Consider the following 27,765-nt stretch of genomic DNA (forward strand, 5'->3'; position numbering starts at 1 on the left):
CATCTCTCACTAGATCACATCCTGATTTCTTACTGGATGCTTTGATTCAAACTTGTTTTCAATGGGAAAGGTATTTCCTTAATTACTGTCTTCCAAAGCTCTAGGTTAAGTACAAAAGATCATTAACTTTAAAAAAAAAAACAACAACCCACTAACTAGAAATTATGATATTTACTAAGCAGTTACATGAGACCTGTGTAGCTCTGAACAGCCTCAATTTTAATCCTTCCAATTACAAGTAAAGCTGCTGTTGCTAATTGAAGGGAAGCGATTGATGCAGTCTCGTAGAAAAACAGCCTCGGGGAAAAGGCATCACGTTTCGAGGAGAAACACTGCAAACTGATGGCCGAGCAGAAAGAGGGGGAGGGAGACAACCTGATCTAGTCCAGGCTCCGGACATCTGGCAGTCAGAAACAGGTTTTTGGGTGCCCTTGATGAAATCGCATTGTACGGTCTCTTGTGGATTGATGGATTGATTGATTGATTTAGGGAGGAGTCCTTAATAAACGGGAGTGTTGCTATCGAGTGGGTTTGCTTCATAAAGAAATGATTCAACATACCTTAAGCCCATGGGCTTAATTTGCTTTATGAAATTATATTTATCGAAGCTCTGCCTTTATCTGGACACTGAGACATCAGTTGTGTCGGAGGCGGATCTTCACAGCCTAATTTTGTTAATCAGGATGTGTAAGGGGGGAGATAATACAGAACAGAATACCAGAATATGTTTGACTTTTGAGACAGGGTATTGTTTTCTGTTCTTTTGTTACTTACAGTACAGTGACACCTCCTCAAAGAAGCTGCCTGGGCCTTCCCCACCCATGTAAAGTAGGGACGTTATAGGTGCATTTAATTTTCAGGTAGGTCAAGGTTCCACCCCAATTTGATCCCATTTTGTTGTGGTGTTGGTTGTATTTCAGTGTCATAACAAAGCAGATTTCACTGCCAGTTAAAATAGTTATGAACTGTTTTGAGATTGGCTCTAGACTTAAAACTATTATTGTGTCTTTTTGCAGCATTTTTGTATGAAGGGTCTCTGCAATCGTGGTATCAGAGCCTGTATTCTTGAAAGAAGATTTAGATTCTGGAGTTTGTTATGCTTATGCAAAAGAAAAGAAAAAAGGGGTGTTTTTGCACCATTCTGCTGCACTTTCCTCACATATTTCAACCAAATAATAAAGTATTACTTTTTATAATATGAACCCAAAGTAGAACTATGTTCCAGTGCGCTTCAAAATAAGTTTCTGTGGAAGAAGTAGTTTTTGTTGACATTAAAAATGTCCATATAGGATAGTTGTAAGTTTTTTTCAAAAATAGCCTTTCGGAGATTATTTCTAAGGCCAATTTTGGAAGTTTCAAACATTGCCTGTGTAATGGGGTGTCCATGTGGGATCTCCCGTGAAGCACCTTGTGTTTCCACGGGTCAGTCCGAGTTCTGACTGCTGTGCTCCGATCTGCTTGTTTTAGGTCAAAAACCGGCAACACAACAAAAAAAGCTGAATTACGAAAGGAAGCAGTAAGTTGCACGAGGGCGTCGGAACGGTTCAAGAACCCATCGGCCGCCTCCGAGCGCGGCGGGAGGCGACGGCTGGCTCCGGGGGTGCCCGGGGCGCCCTGGGGAGCGGGGACACTCTGAATAATTATTGAGAAAAATTGAATTCTGCCGCTGCGTGTCCCAGCGCGCGGTGAAGAGGCTCGAGCCTGCCCGTGCTTGGCGTGCGTTGCGGAGAAGTAACTGACGCCCGCTTTGTCGTGTCTTACGTCAACTCACGTATCAAATAATCCCTTAAACGGCAGCAGGCTCGACGGCAGGCGGGAGGTTTGTTCTGCTGGGGTACAATACTTGAATTTAAATATTTAGTGGCTGACGGAGAGCTGTTCCCGACGGCCTTTAACCGGTTACCGCTTGCAGACCGTGGCCCCGCCCGCCGCCGCCAGGGGGCGGGGCGCGCCGAAGCCCCGCCCCCGGTGCACTGCCACGTGACGGCCGCCGCGGGGGGCGGGGCCGCGGCACGCCTCCCCGGCAGGTCACGTGCTCGCGGAGGTTCCCCCCCTCCCCCGTCCGCCGGTCACGTGAGCGGCGGCGGGGCTGCGGCGGCGCGGGGGCTGCCGGGTAGCGCGAGTGCCCGGCTGCGGGAGGAGCCGCGGCCCGGCAGGACGGGCGGAGGGAGGGAGGGAGGCCGGAGCCGGGCGAGGGGCCGCGGGCTGCCCAGGCCGACGTCGCCGGCCCTCCCCCACCTCGCCTCGCCGCCAGCCCGGCCCCGTCCCGCGATGGAGCGACGGGACCCCTGGGGAGCCGCCGTCGCCTCCCGCCTGTGAGCCGCTCCCCCTCCCCCGGGCCTCGTCCCCCGCCGGGGGCCGGGCCTGTCCCTGCCGCTCCCCGGGCGGTCGGTGACTCGGCGGCGGCGCCCCCGCTCCCTCGGGCCTCTTCGTCCCTCCTCCCCCTCCCCGCCCGGCGGGCCGGTGGCGGCAGCCAGGAAATGGTCCGGGCCTAGCGGAGCGGCGAACGGAGGTGAGACGCGGCCGGGGGTGGGGACGCGCCGGGGCCGGCCGCGGGGGGGCAGGGGTCCCGGCCGCGGGGCAGGTGGGCCCCGCTGCGGTCCCCGTCGGTGGGGGGAAGGGCGGGATCCCGGTAGCGGCCGCCGTCCGACCCCGCTCTGCCCCGCCCCCCCGGCTCACTTCTCGGGGCGCTCTCCCGGCCCCCCCGGGCCCGGAGCCGGCCCTCCCCCGGCCGCTGCCCGGCTCTCCGGGCCAGCGCCACCTGCGCGGGCCCCGTGCTCCCCCCCCTCCACCCCGCCCCGCCGGGCTGCGGCTCCGGACGGTCGGGCTCGCCCGTTTCATGGCGCATCTCTCCCGCTTCGGGGACGCGGGACCGCGGTGTTTCCCCCGCAGAGGTACGGGGCGAGCGGCACGGCGAGAGGAGTCGCCCACCCGGCGGAACGGGGGCGGGTGTCTGCGCCGGGGCCCGCTCCCCCCCGGCCTGTCCCGGCGTGTCCCCCTGGCCGGAGGGCGCAGCCCGGGGGCCCCCGTTAGGACAGACGTTGGGGGTGGGTCTGGTGCTGAGGGGGCCGCTGCACTCCCCTCCGCCAGCTCCTGGGTTTAATCCTTTTCCAGTAATTGACGTCAGGGCTTTGTTCCTTCCCCTTTGCTCTTGGCGTTTCAGGCCCTGAGCCGCTGCGGGGATGGAGCGGGCAGGGCCGGGTGCTGCCGGGTGCTGAGGTGGTCATAGGAAATGGCTTCACGTCGGTGCTGCCGAAGGTCGGGAGGAGGGAGGCTCAGGGGGTCAGGGACAGGCAGTCACATCCTCCCTGCCAGCCACTAGATAGTTGTTACATAAACAACTGATGAGGATCGCGTTACACTTTGTAATCACAACATTTAACATTTCTGGAACCTGGAGTGACAAGTGCTTTTTTTTCTTTCTTTCTTCTCTTTTCCCAATGAACAAAACAAAGCAAGAAAGTGTTGAGATATTTAATGCAGCTATTAGTGCTTTCAGTTGCTGCGTCTTTCATTCGCTTCTTGAAACGAGAAAGTGGTTAACTTAATTTTGGGGGAAAACTGAGAGTGCTTATACCCGTATCGCAACTGTGGCCTGAAAAGAGAATGTTCGAATGAAAAGAGAGCTCCGCGTAGCAGGTGTGGGCTCCTCTGTTTCACAAGCCCGTCTCCTCGGCTTATTACGGTCTTGTTTGATCGTTTACTTATGAAGACTGTGACGGTTTTAAACGTTCACATGTTTCCACTGATGTCAGTCAGACCTCCCACTTGCCTCTGTGCGAGCTGAACAGGCACTTACTCAGCATCAGTCTTCCAAATTAACTTGTTCTGCTCAAGTCTGTGCTTTTATTTGTCACTTTATTGCCAGCTCCCTTCTAGCTCCTGAACTTCTTCTGGGTATGTTTTTAGTTCCTTGCATTTCTTCAAAACTTCTGAGTACTTCTCTTAAGTCGCTGGAACTCAGTGCTTTGCAGCCCGGAGGTGTTATTGTGAAATAGGGTCTAGTCAGGTGCTTTGGAGGAGTGGTTGTAGACTTGATTTGTCATTTTGTTATCTCCTCTAACGAGAGAAACGTCACTAAACTCACGACGCTACTGTTGTGTCATCTGCCTCGGCAAGGTGGGATATATACAGTCTTGGTTGCATAGGTACTGTATGTGGGTATTACACTGGAGTTACACAATGGCTCGTAATGGTAATCGTGCAGTTCTTGTTGGTCAATAACAAGAAATAAAATGTTACCCTTTGGCATTATTAATATCTTGGCTTTATTAATGTATCAGTATTTATTTTTATTATTTCCTAACTGCTATACAGTGTATTTGCAGCTTTGTGCAAAAGCAAGCTCTCCGCTGTTGAACAGTTTTAACAATCATGAAAGAAAACAGTACATTTCAACTCTAGTCTCAAAAACGGCTTCAGGTCCCTAATACTTCCTTTAAACATCTCTGCAGTTTGCGTTTTATGACTTTCCTCCTATGTCTCAAATGTTGAAAGAGCAAGACAGCCCCTGGGGTAGGTTTTTATGCAAGAAGGCACACAGCAACCAAAAAAAAAAGTGGTTCCTATTTGTGTGTTTTGCATTCTTCCCAGTTATAATGATCTGAATGTGATAAAACATGATGAAATCTCAGTGAAATGTTACCTGGATTTCTAGGTTGTCTTTTTAGTAAGCTGGAATGTACAAATGCTTTTGCATGGTTATGACCCAACTATTTAATGAGAAGATGCCACATATTTTTATCTGCAAATGCCATGCACTTTGCATTGTTCAGGTTTTGTAGATAAATAGTTGGAGCAGAAATCTGTCCTGACATTACAGTTGGTAGATAATAAGTTGGCACGTACGCACTAGTTCCTTCTTCCTTTTCTAGCTCACAGCTGCTGGCAAGGATGTTCTGCTGCACTTTGTTTTCCACTGTCGTTGCTCCTGGATGTCAGATGTGACTAAAGACATATGTGACTTGTGCGTTACTGACCGAGAGAGCAGTTCACGGCATCTTTTGAAGGAGACAGGGGACTCTGTGACCAAGTGATGGTGTAACTCCGGCCCCCCCCCCCCCCCCCGAATTTTCAGTGCTTATGAGAGTTGCCATAACTGCTCATATCTGCTTCGGAGGCCTCCATTCCTTTCTTTCCTGCTCGTCCTCTTGTTTTGTGAGCTTTTTAAGCATTAGTGCTCTTACTCTTTGCCCCAGATCAACAGAAACCTACAGTTTTGAGGGTAGAAATATTAAGCAGTGATACCCATGTCTGAAGCTGAATCTTGAGAGTTGAGACATGAAATCAGCACCTGTCCTACAGGCAGATTTTGCCCTTGTTGGGCATGTGGAAAGAGTACGAGCATCTTTCCAGAGGCCGCCTCTACCAGCAGCAATGTGTACGTGGGGCTGGGAGGAAAGTTAGTTGCACAGTGTTGTATTTGGGGTCTACCTGTCTGAGGACGTAAGGCTAGTCTTGAGATTTTAGTGAGTTTGAGGTTTCTTTTCTGCTGCAGTAATTGTTCTCGGCCACATAATTTCAGATTGTTACTCACATGTGGTTTGTTCTACAGGCATGTTTCCTTTCTCTCACGGTACTATGGTCTCACAGTTACCTTCAGCGGAGGCTAAGAAATAACTAAACTTGAGTCCACCTGTCTTGTAATTCGATTTTAACATTGGTCTTGGAGCTTGTGTCAAGAAAGAAGCGATGTTGATGTCATCTTTGCTAAGCAGTGAGAAGAGAATGCCCCAAATTGTGGGGAGATGGAGAGGCCGTAGGACGGAGAGGGGCTGTCTGGAAGTGAGTCAGGAAGCTTCAACAGATTACATTTAGATAGAGGAGTTAGATGTACGTAAAATATATTGCTAACTGTGTTAAAATAAGAAATCGGGTTCGTAGAATTGCAGAACTAAAGATGAAAGAACTTACCCGGCAATTATTTTTCTCTTGCAGGATTGTTCCTTCTCTGCAGTTACTAGTGACTAACAAGATGCTCTCCAGCTTGTGAAATGATAGGGGTTCTGTCACTGCTTAGGAAATGTAACTGCACCGGCTCGTGCCCCTTCCTGTCATAAAGTTTTTCTCGTAAGTTTAGTCAGCCTGAATTTTTATAGTAGTGCTGTTCTCTCACTGTATATTTTTCTCTTATGGGAATTCAGATTTATTCTCTTTTTAGATACTTGAACTAGACATACATATTCCTGTTGAATTAAGGTTTCCCATTTTGAATAATTATATTGGTGCTCTCTGAAATGAAAATCCGATGTTGTCTCTGACTTTTGTAGAGGTGCCTAGCACAGCACATAGCTGCAGCGTAGCACAGCTTGCTTCCTTCTCTGGTTCTGTGCCAGCTTCATACGTGCCGTCCAAAATTCCATTTTCCCCGTAGCTGTGATATTGTTTGCCTCATGCACTCAAGTCTAATTTGGTGTCTGCCATCTCCCCAGGCTCTCAAATTCTTACTACTTTCCAAGTTTCTTTCTCCATCTGTGTGTTTCAAACCTCTTTTTTCCCTAATGTAGTGAACTATATTTTCTCCCCAAGTGCATTAAGCTTGTAGTTCTTCAAGTTGTCACGTCTCTTGTTCTTACTTGATTCGTTAATTCTTGCTGATGAATGTAAAACCTGGTTTATTAACTGGCAGTAGCACCAGGTACCAACAGGAAAAAAAAGAAAAAAAAAATCTCCTTATGCTTGGTAATGTACAGACATTGAATAAGAGAAGTTCTTGCCCTGAAGTCTTGAACTAATTTTCTTCTGTTAACAGCTCATTAAGAAAAGTTTTCCTGCACTTCTTTCTATTGACCTCTGGTACCCAGTCCCAACAATACCTCACTAAACAGCTCATAGCCCCCTTTTATTGATCTCTCTATTACGGTTCATCTTACTTTTTATTCGTGGCATAACATTTATTGATAATTTACTTGACCGTGTTGCTTTCCATGTTTTATAATTAAATATAGAGTGTGCTTTTACTAATATTGTAATCCTGTAATGATCATGTTTTTCAGGACAGACTGTTATATCATTCCAAATCTCTCCCTGTGGGTAGGCGTTGTACTCCTGCAGCCTCACAGCAGTCTCTTGCTATTTATTCCCACTAGCACTGGGAATAAATAGGGGGCATAAAGACTAGACATAGTAGACAGCAGGCCAGAGTAATGGTGCGGTTCTCTCCAGTGGTAGCACTGTGTTTATTTTCCTGCAAAGGATTGATGTTTCCCCCATTATCTGCAGTTTCCAAGAGCAGCGTTAAGATGCGTGTCTTTTGGACTGGACTCGAAACTCCTCAGCTTTTAAGTTTAGTGGCTTATTTGTGGAGGGGCAGAAGGGAGCCCTGAAAATGCGGGTGTCCCTCCTGAAGCTCCTGGGAGTAGCTCTCCTGGGATTGGGAACAGTGTCGGAGACTGTGTCAGACCAAACCTTAGTGCTTTTAACACTCTGTAGCTTTTACTGTATATGGTGTTAAAATGAGCAGGCACCCAGGTAACTTTGTAGTCTCCTGGAAATGAGGGTGAGTACTTGGTGTCTCGCTACAGTTGGATCAAACCTCATTTTATTTACATACATTTTCCAATTTCAAGGAAAAAATGGTTGTGTGTTTAACTTTTAGAACCAAACATTGGGAAAATAGTGTTACTAACCAGTGACCTGTTAAAAAGTAGTCTTCAGACAGGAAAAATTGTTTAAACTTGTCCGTAGCTCAGATTCTAAGATTTCACCGAGGTGAATTGCTCCATATTAGATACCTTCCTCAACAGTTTTGGTTCCTGCTGAGATCTCCCACCATTGAACAGCCTCTCTTTCCTACTTCTTCACTGAACTGCAGCAGGCACATGTGAATCTTTACTTCGAGAGCTGAATCGCGATCCGTGATCAGGCAGGGCTGTGAGAAACGGGAGTGCGTCTCAAATATAGAAACCAAATAAACATGAGGAGAGCAGGGCGGATCTTTTCTTGCTCTTCTAGCTGCATATAGTGTGTAGATACCAAGGTAGTAGGCACCTACCCATAGATAGACGCGTACTCACAGATAGATGTACAACCACCCTGGAGCCATATAAGGCAATGTTAGCGTAACTGGTCCTGCAGCATCAGAAAATCTGGAAACAAGTTGTGATAGCTTTATTTACGCTCGCAGGCAGCTACGTTCAGTGCTTTTTTTCCTCTTGTGCTTTTGGGCTGCGCAGAGCAGTCAGAAAAGTAGAATGCACTTTCCTTAGCGTGAGCGTGATCCTGTTGCAAGTGTCTGTTTTTAAATGAATATTTCATATTGGTTGTGTGCAATATTTTTATATAAGTTACGCTTCAAAATACTAAACGTGTACTTCCATGTACATCACCACCTATGCTAACATTACTACCAAAGCTCAATAGCTGATCACAATTGTACACCTTTGCGCATTCACATATTTTTTGTTTGTTTGTTTCTGCGTTTAATTTAATTTCCAAAAGACGTTAAAGAGATTTCAGCGATGGAAGTGCTTAAATGGTTTTAATTAGGCTTTGATGTGCACAAATCATTAAAGCGAGTAGGATGAGGAGATAAGAGTCCACAATTCTCTTTGTATAGTTTGGCTGCGGAGCAACTAAGGGAGTATTTTTCCTATAGAGGAGGGTAAAATCAAGCCAAAAAAAGCCACATCAAAATGGGAATTTAGTTTTTGTGTGATATTACGTATTTTGTGGGCAGAGGAGTAACCAGAGTTTCTGGAAAAAAAATCGGAAATGTGCCAATCTCATTTTCCAGTGTTCCATTACTGTTAGCATAAGCATTTCCTTATTTAAAGATAATTAAAAAAATCGCTTGGTCAAAGTCCAAATCTGAAAAATGGAGCCATTAAGATGAAAATTTCAGAAAAATTGAATCTGGAGAAATGGGGGTTAAAGGACTTAATGGAGGAACACATTGTAAATTTAATTTAGTAAGTTTTACTGTGTTTTGGCATAAATAAGAATAGTAACCTGATGGAAGTTGCTGTGATTGAAAAAAGCTTGCTTTTACAAAGATGTCTTAATATTATTTTATTCTGGTAACTTCAAGGGCCTCGAAGCATAAAGATTGGCCAAAATGAGATAAAATGGACTGATATTTTTCCTCTCTCATGTCTTTTTTTTTGATGTGCTGGGTGGTCCTGTACGGAAAAGAGCTTACTGATAGTTTTGTTTGTGTGTTTTGAGTAGGTTTTTGTATATTTGGGGGGGAGGAGGCTGGTGGTGGTGGTGGGGTTTTTTGTTTGTTGGAGATTTACCATTAAACCTTCCAGTTTGCCTGTGGTTTGTATGTCAGTGACTTGTGCTGGTACGTAGCTACTGCGATCCACGCTGGCTGTAGGCAGAAAGCGGTACGGCCGCTGTACCTGCTTGGTATATTGTTTTAAATTGGCTGGTGAAGTTTTGCAACCACTATATTTAATTTTGTCCTTATGATGCTGATAGGATAAATTAGCATCATATTAAAACGTTGATCTAACACGGTGAAAACTATAGTGTAGATAGCCTTTAGAAGACAAAGGGTGAAAAGGTTTTTCTTGGAGCAATGATGACTTCTGCTGAAATATCTGCACCAATTATATTTAATGAGGAAAAAATACAAGTAAGAAGTTTGTACTGTGTCACCTTCTTAGCCAATAATTACTAGAAAGAGGTTTTACTAGGAGAGAGTTTTAACAAGTAGTCTTCAGCTTAAATTTGTTAATCACTAATAACCTCCTAAAAAGGACTTTTTTTTTTTTTCTCCTTCATTTTTTCTCCAATTTCCTCTTTTTTAAGAAAAAAGTTGCAGTCTTTTATGGCCACATGAAGCAAGATCCATGCCAAAATGACACGTAAAGATGTTTTCACAGCGTCCTCTTGACGTACGTAGTAGGCCCAAATAGCTTGTGAGATTTTTTTTTTGTGTGTGTGGGGTTTTTTGATAAATCCAATTGCCATTTGCTCTGCTGATGCAGATAAGCAGCGCGGCATGCGGGGGAGCACCGGCGACTGCCGGGACTCGCGTGCGCTGCGTGGCACTCCTGCTCTCCCTACACGGCACGCGCCGGCGTGGATTTATTCTGAGGAATGTTAAAATACGTTCAGTCATGATTCACTGACAGACCCGAAAACTAAAGATGGTCAAAAATGGGTGTGGTTTAATCTTGGTTTCTATTTAAGCGGAGTACAAAATTTGCATCTCATTGGCTGGTATAATGGGGTGATTTCTTGCTAGCAGGAGTGTACTTTGTATTTATACAATTTATTTTAATCCGTTATACAACTTAATATTTTTTAAAATTATTATGTGTAAGTAAGTAGTGAATCATACCTTAAAAAAATTAATCTTAGCTTGTACTTAATAGAATTCCGTTAATTCAGCCAACGATGAGGAGTTGCCATCTGTGCCAGGTGCCTAAGAAAGGCAACAAAACTGCTGAATCGAAGCTGGTTTGTCCCCACATCCCTGGAAGCTCTAGCAATGAGAAGCGTTTCTTGCCTTCTAATTTCTGTAGCACTTGAAAGCAGTTTTATCTGTTAACAGAGGCGTTATCAGGTTTAAGCTTTGTAACAAACTGACGTGCTGAAGGTCTCTGTATGAACTGAACTGGCCTCTTGCATTAAGCGTTTTGAAATTCAACTGAATTTTGACAAGACTTTTGCAAGGTTGCATGTGTTTTTCTTTAACTTAATACAAGAAAAAGCTTAACTTCTTTCCCTAGTGGCAAGATCCGTTGAGTCTCACTGACTTTAAATTATATATGTTGTTATGATTCTGTTTCATGTTTCATGTCTGTCAAGTCTTTTAGCTTATAGTTAAAAATACGTTAGGAACAGCAGTTCAAAACCAGCTTGCACAACGCCTTTACTAGTTTATCAAAAGCAGAAGTTAAGTTTTTGGTCCGGGTAGACCAAAACCTGTTTAAGTGTCTTCTGCGGAAGATACTTCGTAATTATTATTGTTCGTAATTATCACATCTCTGGTGTAAGCGCGGTGTCCTCGCATGACAGCGGTTGCGCACGAGCGGTGCTGGTGCTCTGCGGGGACGACCACGAAGGCACCGTTCGATTCCCGGCTGCCCGTGCCTGGGACGTGGGATCCCTGTAAACGGGGAGCAGCCCAAGGCATCTTCTGTCGGGGGTGTCTTTGGTAGCTCAGTCTCTTTTTGGTGCTTAAATCTGATAGAGCTGTGAACAGCATGAGTTTTGTTTTAAGGCCACATCCAGAAAAGTGAGGAAAAAGCTGTAAGAACTTTGGGAGGGGAAAAGAAACCAAAACCCACTTCACGTCATTAGGGGAAAAAAGGTAACGTAATTTTATTAAAAGGGTTTGTGTAGCTAAAGTAACATTTATCAACTGTTTTCCTGAAGTAATTGACACTATACTAAATGTCTTGATACTCAGTGGCTGCTGAAATGTTAATGTTTTTCTCAGTCTGCTTCCAGGGATTATAAAATACAGGTGGCATTTAATAGGTAGGATGAAAGGTTAAAACTTTCCAACTTCTTTAACTACTGTTTGTTTGGAAGCACTGCACATCAAAGCTGTGGCTTTCCTGCTGAATTTCAGCTTACCTCTGTAGATAGTTCTGGTCCCTTCCTCTTGCTTCAAAGTTGGGTTTTTTTTGCTTTGTCTGCAGATCTTAAATACTCCTCTGGTGGGTTTTTTCAAAGTTTAACTAATATGCACTCTCATAATCTCAGTGTACTTAAATTTAAAAAGAAAGTTTTAAGTTATCAGAAAGTATCTCAGGTCTCAGAGCTGTCACGTCATTCATGTATTAATAGCAGTTTTTAGACAGGTAGCAAATGGTGATGGATTTGGTAAGTGTTTTGCATACAAGTTAGGGTTGAAAACTGGGAATCAGAGTTAAAATGCTTGTTCTCTCTTTGCCGGTACTCAAAATTGTGGGTTTTAAGAAATCTGTGAACCCTTCCAGTTTTCAAAATGCAAAGCAATCCTGGAAATACCGTAACTGCTAACGGGGACCATTGGTGCTGCGCAAATTCAAGCCGTCACTTTAGAAAAGCTAGCTACATGCCGACATGCATGAACTCAGTTGGCTTTTTGATGCTTCCCCTCCACCCCCTTTGGTTATTCTGGTAACAGTTGGGAAACGTAATTCACTTTGTTGTGCTGCTCAGTCTTTCTGTAGCATACCGCGAGTGTTTTCCCATGTTTCAGAAGAGAGTTAAATCACAAAATGGAGAAGTTCCTTACCGCTGGCCAGTCTGCTGATGTGCCCTCCAGCACCCTTCAGCTCTTGTCTCATCAGTCGTAACCACGCTGCTTCTCAACTGTTGCAGACGCAGTCCACCTGTGGCACTGCGATGCCAAAAACACAGGCAATAATGTAATGAGACTTTTGTGGATTTGAGGGTGGTTTTTTGTTTGTTAGGGTGTTTTGTTGTTGTTTTGCTTAAACAGGTTGCTTATTCCTGCTCTCTAATGTTGATATGACTGTTTTTGGGGGCGTTCAAACTTATTTGTGTTTAAAAATAACCCTGCCCCAAAATACCTATTTTGGACCTGCACAGGTTGCCCCAATTCAGCTTAACCGGCTCCGATAAATGGCCGTGTCGGCACAGCCAGGACGGTGGTGCAGGGCCAGGGCACGGCACGGGGCGGGAGCTGCTTTGGGCATCTGCCCTGGACCAGGGGCTTGGAACCACACCCCTACTATACTCTCAAATTTTAAAAATTGCCTTTTGCTTTAAGTCCCAAGTAGAGCTGGGCACAGGCTGTATTGACAGCCCCCAAATATTTTATTCCTGATACTTGTGTTGCGAAGATGCATCAAATAAAAGTTGTGTTTGGGAAATAAGCTGTGCTTGAGAGGGTAAGGGGAAGAGGCAGAGATGCTATCAGTATTTATACAGCCTTGTCATGTGGAAGAGACCTTACTCCTGCGAGCAGTTACGAAAGACCTGAGTGGTTTATACAGTGGCAGGATTTATTATCTTAAACCCTGCTGTTCCATTTTAGTATGTTATGCAGCAGAATGCGTGCACCTTGGTTACGATAGGAAGTCCAAGATAAATGTCTCATGAGACAGTGCAGACGGATGATCTTTCAATAAGGACGGAGGAAATGGCAGTTAAACCTGGGTAATGTCTCTCCTTGCTTTTTCTGTAGTTCTGGTAAGATGGGAGAAGGATATGAACCTTGAAATGAATGTGATTTTTCCCTTTTGCCTTTTCACTCTCTTAGTTTGGATGGCACCTCATTAAAACACTGTCTACTGTTTCAAATCCTATACAAAGCATATTTATCAGAGAATTTCTGTGAAGTGAATCCTTCCTTAATCCTAATACCGTAGAGTTCATAACACTCAAATGTAATGATGCCTTTTATGAAAGTAAATTAATGTGAGGAAGTCAGAACTATAATAGCCAGATTAATGTTGGATGTCTGAATAACTATTGCTTAATAAAATTTAAACACCAATTGTCTTGGCTTCAAAGTTTAAACAGAAGAACATGTAGGCACAGGAATTCGGTTATTAAGTTTCTGCCCAATTAGACTGCAGAATATTGTTGGGAAACAGTATTAGAATACACTTTGGTTGGCCTGTGTGGACATGAAAAGATTGCATGTAAAAATTTTGTGTTCATGATGCTCCATCTTTGCACTGTGCAAATTACGGAATCTACCAGCGATGGAGAATTGGAAGGATGAGGAGAATGTCGTCGTTTGAGTGCGAGGTTGAACTGGGTTGAAGTTTGCTGAGTTGTGATTTGCCTGAGAAACAAATTTGTGTTCCCAGTGGATGGCAGAGCTCTGAGTTCAGTCTGCACTGCAGTGCTTTCAGTTTTATTATCTTCTGAAGTGTAGGACGCGGGGGCTCGAGCTTCAGATGATGTTAAAAAGAGTATCATTGCCTTGGCTAAGAAAGCCTCGTATCCCTGAAAGTAGTTTTGGTATTGCAAGATGAAGCAAATAGAAATGCAAAAACTTGGGAAGGCAATGTTGAAATTCTGCTTCGCTCAGCAGCAGAAACGAGCTTTACTTGCCTCTTCCGGCTCAGGCTCGGTTGTTGATAACAAGAGTACATTGAGGCTCCTCTGTCTTAACCTGACTTGGTGTTGTGGTAGGTGCAGAAAATGACACAATTTTAGTAGACTGTGGCTTTGTTGTATCACAGCGTTCAATTTTAGAGATGTTGTTTTCCTTTGAGAGTCTGTAACACCACTGTTGGGTCGTTCCTCTGTGGGATCTGTGCCATCCGCATGTGCCTTTGCTTTGCGGCAGGTAGAGGAACAGCTGACGGAGGAGTGAACCCTCCTCTGCTCTTTGCGTCCACCGAGAGAGGAGGAGAGAGCAGGGAGTTGTGCTGTCACTTCCCAGGCTTCCCTATTTCTCTACCGTTTCTGAAGAGACAGGACAAAAAGGAGGGACTGAAGTTGATGTCCTGTGAGCAGCTCTGCTCTCCACGAAGAAGCAGCGCTGGGAACTTTGTTTCTGAGAGCCAGGTAGCTGTTGCCTCTTCCTGTCCATAAATGGGATAGAAAAAAGAAAAATAGGCAGAGCCAATAGCCTCAGGTCTGCTTATTTTCAGAGGAGATGGGGACTATTTATTTGGAACAGCTCTTTGGGTGGGAGCTACCAGCCTTGCAGAAGAGTCTGGGAGGTGCGGTGTGGTCCCTTCATGGTTTGTGTGCTGAAGCAAGAGTGATCTGCAATCGTGGCTGTTATCATTAGACCTTGTCCGTGATGGTGACACAAAATAAAACTGATGCCTGTGTAAGGTTGATCGAGGAGAAGGGAGGACCAGACATTTTCACTGCCCTGTAATACTTTTGTCCCAACATACGGCATTTTAAAGAACGGATAGTTTTGGATCTCTTAAGATCTCTTGAGTAAATGATATCAAACCAGTCTTGCAACTTCTTCCTGGACATAAACAATTTTAAGATGTTTTAGAAATGGACTTAAAACTTGGTTTTAAATGAGCTATATTGCAGCTGAAGTTAGTTTCCTCCTTAATTTGGCTTCTACAATCCAGTTGCTGGGTGTTAGCTTCTACCTTAGTCAAAACGCAGTCCTTGCTTTTATGTGCTGAATCTCGTGTCTGATGAATACCATGCCCATTTCTCATCTGAACTTGTTTACCAAGATGTTAGACTTACAGAGCCTCTTCAGTTCTAAAGGATCTCCAAGTCCTTTTTCAGTAGTTACTGTTGAGTACAAATCATCACTATAATTCTTAAATCCATCGTTGCAGTCTGGTGGCTTCTCAAGTAGCAGATGCTGGCTGGCTGATCCTTGGGTAACCCGATAGAGTTTTGGGGAGCAAAGTGGGGAATCTGGCAGGTAAAACTAAAGAGCAGGATGCAATTATTTGCATCGTCACTTGACTGAGACACTGGAATTAGCAACGTGCTCTTACAAAAAGCACTGTGAAATTTTTCTCGACTAACGGTGGTGAAGGATTTGTGCTCATTTGTCTGAGAGGCAGTGGCAAGTCCAGGCGTATAGTGCTTTCTTGGGGATTTCTGCGGTGTTTTGGAGCCGAGTAGGGAGGAGGAATGCCTATAGCAAACGGCGAGCTCTGCCCTCCCTGGTAGTTCTCATCAAACATTAACCTGACCTAGGCCAACTGGGGTTTTTTATTATTTATTGGTTTTTAGAGCTCTCCCACCCTCACGGTACGTACAAAGGTGTTCACGTCCAGCTCTTACAGTACTTTATGATCACATTGTTGAATGTGCAGAAGGAATCCCTGACATGAAGGGTGGGCTACAAACATTTATGTTTATATTACAGAAACGTTTATCTTTATGTTAATGGTGAATCACTGGTGTGTATTTGTAAAAAATTATTTTGTAAAAAAAGTGGAATACTCCGTCCTTTTGAAATGTTTTTTCCTGTTTCTTGACACATACGAGTATTATTTGAATTCTCTGTAAACTCTCGTTCCTAGTTTTGTTCCTTATTTCAGTGTTATAAAACTCTATGAAGACGACTTTGATGATTGTAGTGCTTCTGTGTTTGCGACATCGTGATTGTCCTTTCAGCCGTACCTGGAGAAGCATACTATTTTGTGCAAAACTGTGTCATTTTAGTAGGAAATGTTTTCTTTTTTTCCCTGCAGGTTTCTTTTCTTTACCATTATGTAGAAAGCTAGAAGTTAAGACTACACATTCACTTTTATGTGATGAGCATTAAATAGTTCTTGGTGACACCACAGCATGTTCCTGCTTTGTGTGTTGCTGGGTTTTTGTTCATTTTGTTGTTGCGGGGCCATTATTTTTTAATTTCTCCTTTATTTAACAGCTCTTACGTGAATGCATTTGTATTAAAAGCTGACAGAGTAGCATTTTAGGATTGTGTATGTGATTTTAGTGACAGGATTAGTAGTGATGCCATACTCGACGCACAAGTTGGGAGAAGCATGCCGTGCCAACTCCTTAGATGCTCCTTGCTATTCATGGTACAAGTAAGAAGAATACTTGAAATAAGTAACAGGTATCTTTGGGAGGGAGCTGGATGCAGCATTAAGGCAGTTCCTGGTATTTTTAAATGCTTTTTGAAAACGTATCATTCCTTATTCCAAGCAGGATTTCCAGCTTTTTTTCTTTCCCTCCTTTAAAAAAAAAAAACCAACTCGTTGGAGCTGTCTGTGCTTCACGCAGCTGGGTGTGCCCTGCATGAAGCGCTAGATATCGTGGGTTCTCTCTGAAGACTGTTTATCGTTCATGGCCAAATGTTGTCAAACAAAATTTGTGTTTCATCACAGCCAATTAACCAGCACTGGATAAACAAACTGTTTGATTTCTCTTGCTTATGAAACCAATTCAGATAGAAAAAAGCCCTTGAGTTAAATGAGGATGTCTTGAAGGAAGTCAAGGTGTTGTAAACACGCTTTGAAGATCCACTAATGCCTGGTTGAAAAGCGGTGGGTTTGGATCACTTTTTGACGGGCTGCGCGTGGAGGGTTCCTCAGGCGGACCTTCACCTTTGATGGTTTTGCCTTAGGGTGTCTGGGAAGATGGAGCAATCCTGCTGCTGCTGAGGGTGCTGGTGAACTTCTGCAAGGACAGGCTCTCAGATGCCTGATGTGGTTCGAGAGGGGTGAGAAGTAAGCTGTTAGTCCTACGCCTGTGCCCAGGGTTTGGCCAAGGTCCTCTTTCCTTTAACGGCGTTGCCAATAAAACTTTGGCAATGTGAGTGCATCGGGTTTTTTTTGGTTTTTTTTTTTTTTTTTTAAACGGAAAATGTAGTCCAAGAGTCCTATAGCTGGGATCTGTCCCCTCGCCCCAGAGCTGGGGGGGGTGGGAGGTGGGAAGCAGGAGAAGGCTGCAGCGGGCAGGCAGGGCAGCAGCAACGCTGCAATTTCATAACGCGAGTTATAAAGTCCAAGATGATGATTGCTTGAGTGAACTCTAGCCAAAGCCATGCCCTTTTTGGATTAAGGATGAACAGAAATACCAGATAGGATTTAGTAAGACGTTGGAACAAGAAATGAAAATTGTGTTTCTGGTATGGATGATTCAAATGACGCTCGCCTAGCTCATTTGCTCAGTATATCTAGATCAGGAGTTGACAGTCGTTAAAGAATACGCACAAGTGAATTTTGTGTCGGAAGTTTCTGTGAACTTCCTGCTGAATTTCCTTTTTCTTTCAGCTCTTCATATTGAGCGGAGAAAAGGCATGAGATTTGAACAGTCAGTTGTGTAGTCAAGTCAGGTACTAAATGGGCTGTGCAGAGTACAGCGTGGCTAACTGCAAAATAACGGCTCAAACCATACAGGATTAGACTTTCTAAAAATGGAAATACTATGCTGTGCTTTAGGCCTCTTTTCTAATTTCTTTTAATTTTTGAATTTTTCTTTCCTCAGATGTGGAAATTAAGGAGACTTTGGTCCTTGCTGTGGGGGCAGTAGTTTTGTCTCCCTTAGGCTGGCTCTGCTCCTCCTAGGAGTTCAAGCTTTTGCTCGGGCCTCTCGGGAAGAGGGAAAGGGAAATTATAGCAGGATCCTCTTGATAGCAGCAGGTACAAGTCAACAAGTTGTTCATCTTCCGCTTCCAGGCCTGGTGTGCAGGGAGGGAGGAGCAGAGATGCTGTCCTCTTGCCCAGAGGGTGGGGTAGGGGTGGCAGGAGCTTGGCTGCACCGAGCTGCTCCAGGCTCTTTTCTCCTGTGGGAAAAGGTTTAAATCTGGGGAGAGGGTGTGGATGTGGGAGAGGAAGAAGCGGTTCTGCCTCCGTGCAGCTCTGACTGCGTCTGCAGCGGTGGTGGGAGCAGTGACGGGGCCGAGCTCCTTCCCACCAGTCAGCGATGAAACTGGGAGAGAATGGAGCTTCTCGTGCCAGCATCAGACGGGGCTGGTGCCCGCTCTGACTTGGGGCGAAAAAACCTGAGGGCCAGCAAATAGTACTTAACTTTGATCAGGACTGGGAAATAGCGCATAACTTTGCTCACAGTAGTAGAATTTTGGATAGGGGATTTTAAAAGTTCGTTATAATTACAAGTGGTCTGAGAAGTTAGTTTTGCAATTTCCGTTATGCTGAGGTTAATTGCTAGCGATATTGATTCAGTAGGCATGCCTTAGTCTTCTGCTTCTCAAAGTACCTCTACTGCTTGCTTTTCCTGAACACAGGCAAATTTATCTTCTGTTATGTTTCGTGGCTGTGGAAGATACGAATTTGACTGGGAAGTTGTCTGAAGCACAGAGTTAAGAAAGCCCCACTAACTTCATTTGTTTACACATTTAATGCTAGTGTGATTTTAATAGCTTAGTACACATTGTAGGCACTTAAAATATCTCTGTGTAGAGATTTAGAAGATTAGATTAGATAGAAACAAGGATCACATTCAAGTTATTGACTCTAATAAAAAGCTTAAAAACCCTAAACCCAATCCCCATACAGTCAAAATGACTACCCATGAAGATAGTTCTCATTTACTGCTACGTATTTCTCATACTACAAAAGACCAGGGAGGAGTGCTAAAAAGTGTGATTAGCTGGTATTATTTCTGATTACTAATTTTGCATTGACCTGGCAGGTAGAGCCAGATCAACTCTGGTTTTGCTCCAGCTCTGATCTTAAGTGGATCTTTGCTATAACGTTCCTTTTGTGTGAGTGTTGGTACAAATCTTGTTTTTTTCCTCCATCCCAAGAGTTATAGTAAATGTTGATACAATTTTGAAAGATGATGCTTGTTTCGGTAAAAAATAGTAAAGGTCTTTGTTAATATTTAACCCTCTATTTGTAAAACGTAGATGTAAAATTCTTAGTTAAGATTATAATCTTCTAAATGGATGGCTGTATATAATTCACAATCTTGGTGTATTGATGTGAATGAACTACTGAAAGATAGGGTACTCCTGTCCTTGCCTCGCATTTTGCCTTTAATAGTAAAATGGCATAGATTCAGACTCTTCCAGTTGGCTTTAACCGATCAGTATCTATAATTAAATCTGATATTTGTCTCTCTTTAAATCCTACATGTATAAGAAATTGGGCTGCCGCCTGAAGAATAAGCTTTTAAAGCCTCAGACTTTTAAAACGAGTTTGCTGTTAATGTCAGGATGATGCAGGGAGTTCGCTCGCCACATCCCACTGTACGCGTCCCTCCCTCTGTAGGCAGCCTTGGTGTTCACTTGCAGTTACGTGAGTTCAGCTGATTACAGGATAACTGGAGAAAAAAGTGATTTTTCACATCTAATTTAAAAGTTATCGTATTCATAGGCTTGATATCAGCATCAAGTTGGATTATGCTAGTGCTTTTGCCTTGTTTACAATGGAAATGCTTACAATGCAGGGAAATACAACAAACCCGTTGCCCTAAAAAAACATCAAAGATTTAAACTTACACTGTGGGTTTATTCTGGTTTTGGCATCCTCTTAGATTTCACTATATTCAGAGTAGTAGACAAAATGAAGCCAAACGAGTAAGAAATTACAGTAAGAGGCTAAAATGTTATTAAGGTGAAAAGACTAATATTTTAAAAACTGAGTGATGGGTTGAAGTTGTCTTGTTTAGAATGGAGTAGCTGGTTTTGCATGGCTTTCAAAGTAATGCTGTAGCAATTTTTTTTAATAATCAGGCAGCTGTCTAAAAACATGAAATAATAATTTTCTAAGCAGATGATATTTCCATTTTAGACTGCTAATTAAGTGGAAGAACATCTACTTCTTTCCTGAAAGCACCTACCATACTTTTTGCAGATCAGTAAGGCACACTTACCAATCTCTTGATATGGAGTATAGCACATGTTAAAAGAGTTAGTACTGCCTTATTTATCAGCTTATTTTGTTTACTCCTTTAAGTCCTGATGCTTTATAACGCTCAAAGGGAATCTTTTCCAACTTTTTTTGGGGGGGGGGTTGCAACAATTTGATGTATTTCCGCTCAAGCAGCAAGACCAAACTGCAAAGTAAAATTTGTCAGAGGGGAGATTGGCAGTTTTTTAATCTGCTTTTTTGCAGTGGGAGAGCACTGTATGGTCTAAGGCAAAAGGCGCAATATTGCCAGAACTTCACTGAAATTACTGCTTTGAGTACAAAGGTCTTTTGGGAGTCAGGGAGAAGGGGAGACCTGGAAACAACATCAAAGCTTGAGGTTAGAATGTGTTGGAGAATGGCTGCCAATAAAGGTATGTCAGCAGCAAAAATAACCCCAAATCTACAGTAGAAGTCAGGCACTGAACGGGTGGGGGGATAAGAGAGTAAAATTGCAGAACATTTGGGGGATGTGGAGGAGAAAAAGTATTTTAGACATGAATGGGAGATGTACAGCGTGGGTTGAAATAGCTAAATGATTCAAGCAGGTGAAATGGTTTGAAATAGTTACTTGCCTGAGGACTTTGTGGGTTTTTTCATTTTTTTATTACTGCATAAACTTTCCCTGTTAGAAGCTAGCTGTAGATTGGGGGTTATAGCTCTTGTAAGTGCGAGGTGTCTTAAATTGGACAAACATCTTTTCAGTTTTGAGGAGTTACAGTCAGCAGGGGGTTCTTAACAGAGATCGTTCTTTCGGCAAAACAGGTACAGGGGCTAACTGTGTGCGCTTGCATCCCTCCTCGTTTCCTTTGGTGATCAGAAATTATTTTTTATTCATAGCAACATGAACCGTGAAGACCGGAATGTGCTGCGTATGAAAGAAAGGGAAAGGCGAAATCAAGAAATTCAACAGGGTGAAGAAGCCTTTCCACCTAACTCTCCTCTCTTTGCTGAACCATACAAAGTTGTGAGTTTATGCAGTTCTTACAAATGCAGTTCTTATAGCAGAAGTTGTATGCAAATTCATATTTTAAATTTATTTTTATCTGCACTCTTTTTAGATCCACAGCTCTTATGTCAACCAAGTATTTAAGCAGGGCTTGAAAGTAAGGATGGACAGTTACTTACTGGCTCTACTGGCAGATTTATAATAATGCTTACGAAGGAGGGGCTGCTTTGTAGGGAGTGAGAAAAGGGATGATAAAACCATAAAATTATTTGGCTTTCTTCTGCTTTTGCTACAGTGACTCAAAACAATTAAACTGTCCATTGTGTGGAGCCAAATTGCTTGTTTTGGGTGCTTTAGCCTGTTGCTAAACTTTCTAACCTTCAATCAATGTAATCCAGACCTGGGTAAGTTCAGAAAGAGAATGTTTAAATAGGAGGTTAATTTTAAATGCTGAAATGCCTGATATGATAGAGCTGTCAGCTTTAACTAGTATCTCAATTGTTTGTATCTGATTTTTTTAGTTTGCTTTGAAGGAGTTGACTCTGTTTATGATCTCGTCCAGCTTTAAACCTGTGCTAGGTTTCCTTCTCGGTTTGTTTTGCTGAACAGAACTGCAAAAAATAACCTAATTCTGGGACAGCTAAAAAAGTACCATTGAGGATTTTCATTATGTACCTCAAACCTCATGTTGAAAGCAAACCCATGCCCTTGTCACAATTTCAGCTGGTTTGCAAGAAGTAAAACATTGTGACTGAAAACTGTCTTCCTGCAGGAGGAAAGTTGAGAAATGGGTTTTTTGATTCCTGTCCCATTGCTTCACTGTGCTTGATAACTGAATCCCACATGTATGAGGTTAACTAGAGCTGGCTGGGATATATGGGCAATGATACAGTGTACCTGATTTGGAAAACAAACTGGTTATATAAGAAAGAACCCGTATAACTGTTGGCAACAAGAATTATGCCAGTATAAATACAAATTAAAAATTACATACAGTGGTGAGGTCAAGCTGATTTTATTTACCGTTAATTAAAACTTTTTAGGACTAATGCACTCCGTATTAGGGAAATAGTCTTTAAGGCGACAGTAGGCATCTACAATTTTTAAACTTGCATCCAGCTCACCAATGCATTATTTGAAGCACCGATTCGTGCTGTTTCAACTGTTCCTGCTGCTGCTGTACATCTTTTCCCTATGCTTTAAGGGGTTAAATTACTGCTTTAAAAACTAAAATTGGGAATTGGAAACGATGGCAAAAAGGACATGGATGCTAGTCATGATCTTAGCCCTGACATTTAAGATTAACTGCAGTAGTTGTCAAGTCAATTAACTAAAAGTGAAGTTGTGTTTTTTAAAGCATTCTTTTTAAAAATTATTTTCACAGACCAGCAAAGAAGACAAATTGTCTAGTCGTATTCAGAGCATGCTTGGTAATTATGATGAAATGAAGGATCTTATAGGAGATAGATCGCTACAAAAGCTTGTTGGAATTCCCAAACCAACTGTACCATCAACACCAGATGAAAAATCAAACCAAAGTTTCTTTGGTGATCAGAGACATAATACTAGCTCACATCAGAGCAGCAAATGGACTCCTGTAGGACCAGCACCTAGCACTTCCTCGCAATCTCAGAAACGGTCCTCGGGTTTACAGAGCGGACATAGTAGTCAGCGTGGCAGTGGCAATAACACTAGCAGTAGTGGCCAGAGGCATGACCGTGACTCGTACAGTAGCAGCAGCAGCCGCAAAAAAAGCCAGCATGGGTCCGAACACTCCAAACCCCGTTCTTCCAGCCCTGGAAAACCATCTGCTGTTTCTTCGTTGAGCTCCAGTCATTCGAGATCTCATGGAAATGATCACCACGGCAAAGAACATCAACGTTCAAAATCTCCCCGGGATCCTGATGCCAACTGGGACTCTCCCTCCCGCGTACCCTCATTTTCAAGTGGACAACACTCTAATCAGTCTTTTCCACCCTCATTAATGTCCAAGTCCAGTTCAATGTTACAGAAACCCACTGCATACGTAAGGCCAATGGATGGACAGGAATCCATGGAACCAAAGTTATCCTCCGAACACTACAGTAGTCAGACTCACAGCAGCAGCGTGAATGAGCTGAAGCCTAGCAGCAAAGCACATCTAACCAAGCTGAAAATACCTTCTCAACCTCTAGATGTAAGTTGCTGTCTGATTCCTGGCTTCTTAAATGTAAGTCCCTTTGGGCTGGGATTTTCCAGCTTCTTTAAAATCCCAATCTACATAACCGAAATTCAGTTTTTAGTAAACACTGTTCTGTTTTGGTTTTTTGTTACACAAAGCATCTTAAACTTATGCAATGAAGACCTGTATTTTAAATGGGGAACGTGCAAAAGTAATTATTTTTTCCTTCTCCTTCTTCCATGTGGATACTGTGATTTGCATTAGATAAAGGCTATGAGACATTCAGAAAGGCTAACTTAACCCAGAGAGGCTAACTTTCATAGAGTGTTTCTGTAGTCAGAAGTTAGTGAAATAGCAGGATATTCACAAATGTTTTGACAAGCTAGATACATATATTGTCATTACTGGGAGCCATGTTGTCTTAGACTAGTGATACTATCTGCATATATCAGATTTTCTTTTGAAGTGTGTAGCAATTACTGGATGTGATTATTATACCTTCACCTAGGGAAAATAAGCTAACCCTAAAGCACACCAAATTGAACAGGGTTCAGAACTTGTATCAGGTATTCTGGATACAAAATACTGTTGGGTTAACAACTTTTAGTAGTTTGGTAATTCTGAATCATTAAGGCACAGACTCTGACTACATCTCACTTACCAGGAGAGTACCTTTCTTAATAATAAAATATCACTGCATCTCCTATTTACCTGCTTGAATCATGGTAGCTAGAGAAAAGCATTTGTTCCTGGGATTTCAACAAATAGCAAAATAAGATCCAGGACACAGGTAAGGAAATTTGAAAATAAATTATTTTCTTATTCGTGAAGACTTGACGTGTTAATGCTGATGCAGTGAATTGTACAGTAGCTCTGCTTCCTTTCTGCTTGCAGCAGTCAGGGATGCAGAAGAGTCATAGTTTCATAATTATGCTGTTTCTAGGTTCGTACTGTAATGTATGTTTTACTTCATAATGCAGTTTGTCATTACTGTATATTCACGGTCATGCATTTGAATTCAGGTATTATCCAGTGGCTTCTTCCAGGAAATGATTGAAAGCTACGATTCTCTTTCCTCTCTCTGTAGAAGTTTTTAATATCACTGACTGCCTATGATCACTTTAACTGTCAAGTGAAAAGTAAGAGATTATTGTGGCAGTTTTATAGATCTCATGTATTTGCTTTTCATAACTGGATGTGACTCATACCATAAAAATATGGATCTGTGATATTAAAATTAATGTTACTGAAAAGAATTAACAAGGTCTGTTTGTATCTATATAGAGTCCATATGAATCATGATAAGGGTTGAAGTTTATTTTTAACTGTTTCTAGCCCCAGGGATCTTTTAAGGAAAATTTGCTTTAGGAGACATTAATCTTGAGTTTTGATTTGTAGGCATCAGCATCTGGTGATGTGAGCTGCGTGGATGAGATTCTAAAAGTAAGTTCTCTGTGCTCTTGTTCATAACTTATTTGTTGAAAATACAAATGCTACTGAGGGGGTGGAAGGTACTCTGCAGTCGATTAGTGCCTTTTAAATTGACTTGGCTGCAAGTCGTTACAGGAGAGCTCTTCAGTTACTCCTCTAGTGCCTCTAGTACTCCTCTAGACCAGGGAAAACGAAGCAGAGCTGTGTGTGAGCTGGGCACTGGGCGTTGCTGGGCGTGCACGTCATCTGCTGGATATCCTCACTGCATTCCTGTTCTTCCAGGCCACCTCCCTGTTGACCTAAGCAGAATTACCCATTTCTTCCACCAAAATACAGTTCTTACATTCTGCTATCTTTTTAGATTATAGTAGTTTTTTTGCTACCCCACGGCAGAACTTTCCCTCCTACCTAGGTTATTTTCTCAAGTCTTTTTACCCCTCACGTGATCCCCCTGGTCGTATGTCTGCTATCACAAAAAGAATCATCAGATTCCCCTTGAGCATTTCCATGGCTTACCATTTGCTCTGACCTTCAGTACTCTGTGGTCCTTGGAGATGCTCTGAGAGAATACAAGGCACTTTCTTTCCAGCTTCAGGCATTTGATTTTCCCCTTTTCCCTCAAACTTTATAGGCTTCCCTTTCCTAGGATTGTTCTTTCTACCCCTGTATCCTACACGTGCTCTTCACAGTATGCAGTGATCAGACTCTGACTTGTACTGCAGTTTATGTTCAGGCCAACCAATCTTATTGATTTATGCCTTTCTGCTTGTTATTATGTCTTAACTATCTGTTCTCATGGGTAACAATTTAAGATTTAGGTTTATGTGTAAAATCTTTGTTACGCATCTGGGAAATTAAGGTTTGAATATAAAGCTTAGTGAGGTGTGGACAATGCACTGAAAACTGAGCGACAGGGTTGCCATTTGAATCAAGATTGTAACTTCAAATCTTTGCTTTAATTTTGTTAATAACTCTCTTGTTCTGGTTATAGGAGATGACCCATTCTTGGCCTCCTCCACTGACTGCTATTCATACGCCATGCAAAACTGAACCGTCAAAATTTCCTTTTCCAACAAAGGTCAGTCCTGTAGTCAAATACTGACTGCTGTTGAAAGAGTAACTCCTAATAAAGATCGGGATTTTGGAACTCCTGTAAATTCAATTCATTCTGGGTTTGTTTCAGCGCTTTGCATGTCTTTATCTTGCTTCACAACAACATTTGTCAGCAGTAGCCATATGAAGAATGTCATTGTTTTTCCTCTGGTTTACACACACAGAGCAGTCTGCAAAGATGTCTATAATATAGCTTTCTTTTTACTTTTTAATTTTCGTTTCATAAATCCAAACCTTCTTCAGGCTGCTTCTGAAGCTTGAAAATGCTACTGAGCCTTTTTCCCTGTTAGGGAAATGCTTTGCACAGTTTTGTGCAGAAGCAAGCAAGTGTTGTCTTTACCTCTATCTAGCAAAGCAGAGGAGACTGGCTGGTAAATGCTAAGAAATTTAAATGTAATTTTCTGCATAAGCTGAATTTTCCTCATAATTTTGAAGTCCATTAATAGTTCTATTAGATCTTGTATTTTCAGTTACAAAAAAATTAAAACCGTTTTAAAATTAGATGTTTTGCTAGAGAAATTTCCAGATCACTTGTTCCGAAAGATCTCTTCCTAACCTCCCATATACTTAACTACTGAAGTGTTTAAGCTATTAATTCTAAAGAGAAATCAGTCGCTCTTTGCTGCTGTTGGCAGCACAGGGCATGTTTCTGGGAGACCTGTTTGAGCTGACACCTCTGAGGAAGGAGTTCTCTTGCTCTCAGCTGCTTGCTCCCTCCCCTGGGGCTGGATCTGGCAGCCCCAGCTGCAGGGTTTCAAGGCAAACTGGCACTGGTGAGTGTTGGCCTTGAAACACAGCTCTGCAGTCTGCAGTGTCCTGGAAGCCGATGGGTAGGCAGGGTGGAGATAGGCAGGTTAGATAGCTGTGGGTAGCAACTTTAGCAAGTACAGTTCAGCTTGCGATAGCTGACTCATTCAAGAATTCATGTTTTACTTCCTGTATCTACTGATTACCAGTAAAAGATTTAACTTGACAGTATAATTTTTCTCCAGACTCAACATATCTCTGAAATGGATTGGGGTACTCCACCCCTAATTTGGCATAACTTCAGAGTGAAGGAATTATGCTGCTCGCCTTTTAAGTTACCTTCATAATAATTAAGACTACACTTTCTCTGACCAGACGGCTGTTCCAGAGCACCACTTGCTGCTATCAGTTTCCTGTTTGATCTAAATTGCTCCCCAAACAGAACAGTTCAGCGAAGTATTTTAAGAAGATTTTCTCACTGAGATCTCTAATGTAATCTAAGCAGATTGTCTTGTGTGAGTGCTTTGACATCACCTTCTTTTGGCCAAAGGTTCCGGGTCCCACGTTGTAAGCGCACATCCGCAAAACTCCCGCAGACTGGTGCGAAGTGAAACAGTTCAGGTTCTCGTCCTGGCTAAATATCCCAAAGCTATGGGCAGTCCTGTTGTCATCGCCCTCTGCGTTGCGTGTTTCTGCCTCACTGCGTCTTGCTTGCTTCTCTCCAGTGAGCTGAAAATGCAGAACATACTATACAGTTCTCAGCTTTACTTTTGAAGGTGTATCTAGAAATAAATCATCTTGTCTCTTTTCTTAACATTAGACCAATATTAATCTTGCATATATTCCTTTTAGTCAGTGTTTATTTGCTGTGTTACATAAAACTGTGAAGTTAGAAATAATTCCTACCTTTTATTGTAAAGAAAGAAATTCCACACCTTTCCTCGTCAGCAAAGGTACTCATTCCACTGCTTTCAATATTTATTCCTGAACCTTTAGGGAGATGTTTTCCCTTCATGCACTTCTGAGCACACTTGGTTGTGGGGTTGCTAGAACTGCTTGCTTCTGCGTTTCTCTGGTGTTTGACTCAGTTTGGGAAGAAAGAAGGTGTGCAGAGATGTGTGCGCCTTTGACGCAGAGGGAAACTATGTAAGATTGCACAGTCTTGTCGTTGTTTG

General features: G+C 42.9%; 1 protein-coding gene and 1 long non-coding RNA gene across 7 annotated transcripts in view; one reads left to right on the forward strand and one right to left on the reverse strand.

Annotated features, from left to right (window-relative positions):
- Nucleotides 1–2,057: 2,057 nt before the first annotated feature.
- Nucleotides 2,058–27,765, forward strand: part of AFF4 (ALF transcription elongation factor 4) — a 51,360-nt gene continuing 25,652 nt past the window's right edge. For 2 of the 6 annotated variants that reach the window (XM_072873164.1, XM_072873169.1), the window contains exons 1-5: nucleotides 2,058–2,512; nucleotides 21,030–21,156; nucleotides 22,523–23,314; nucleotides 24,698–24,742; nucleotides 25,722–25,808. In XM_072873164.1, the coding sequence (XP_072729265.1) occupies nucleotides 21,034–21,156; nucleotides 22,523–23,314; nucleotides 24,698–24,742; nucleotides 25,722–25,808 (1,047 nt within the window). In that variant the 5' untranslated portion in view covers nucleotides 2,058–2,512; nucleotides 21,030–21,033. Of the gene's footprint in view, nucleotides 2,513–5,937; nucleotides 6,070–17,865; nucleotides 17,958–20,423; nucleotides 20,564–21,029; nucleotides 21,157–22,522; nucleotides 23,315–24,697; nucleotides 24,743–25,721; nucleotides 25,809–27,765 lie in introns of those variants that run through there. The other 4 variants (XM_072873166.1, XM_072873168.1, XM_072873167.1 and 1 more) reach the window with 4 other exon arrangements.
- Nucleotides 23,309–27,687, reverse strand: LOC140656905 (uncharacterized). The gene is made up of 3 exons (XR_012044170.1): nucleotides 27,497–27,687; nucleotides 27,125–27,319; nucleotides 23,309–25,029 (listed from the first exon to the last, which is right to left on the reverse strand). It is a non-coding gene; the product is annotated as an uncharacterized lncRNA (long non-coding RNA).

The sequence above is a fragment of the Ciconia boyciana genome, chromosome 9 (assembly GCF_034638445.1).
Source record: "Ciconia boyciana chromosome 9, ASM3463844v1, whole genome shotgun sequence".
In the NCBI taxonomy this organism is placed as follows: Eukaryota; Metazoa; Chordata; class Aves; order Ciconiiformes; family Ciconiidae; genus Ciconia; species Ciconia boyciana.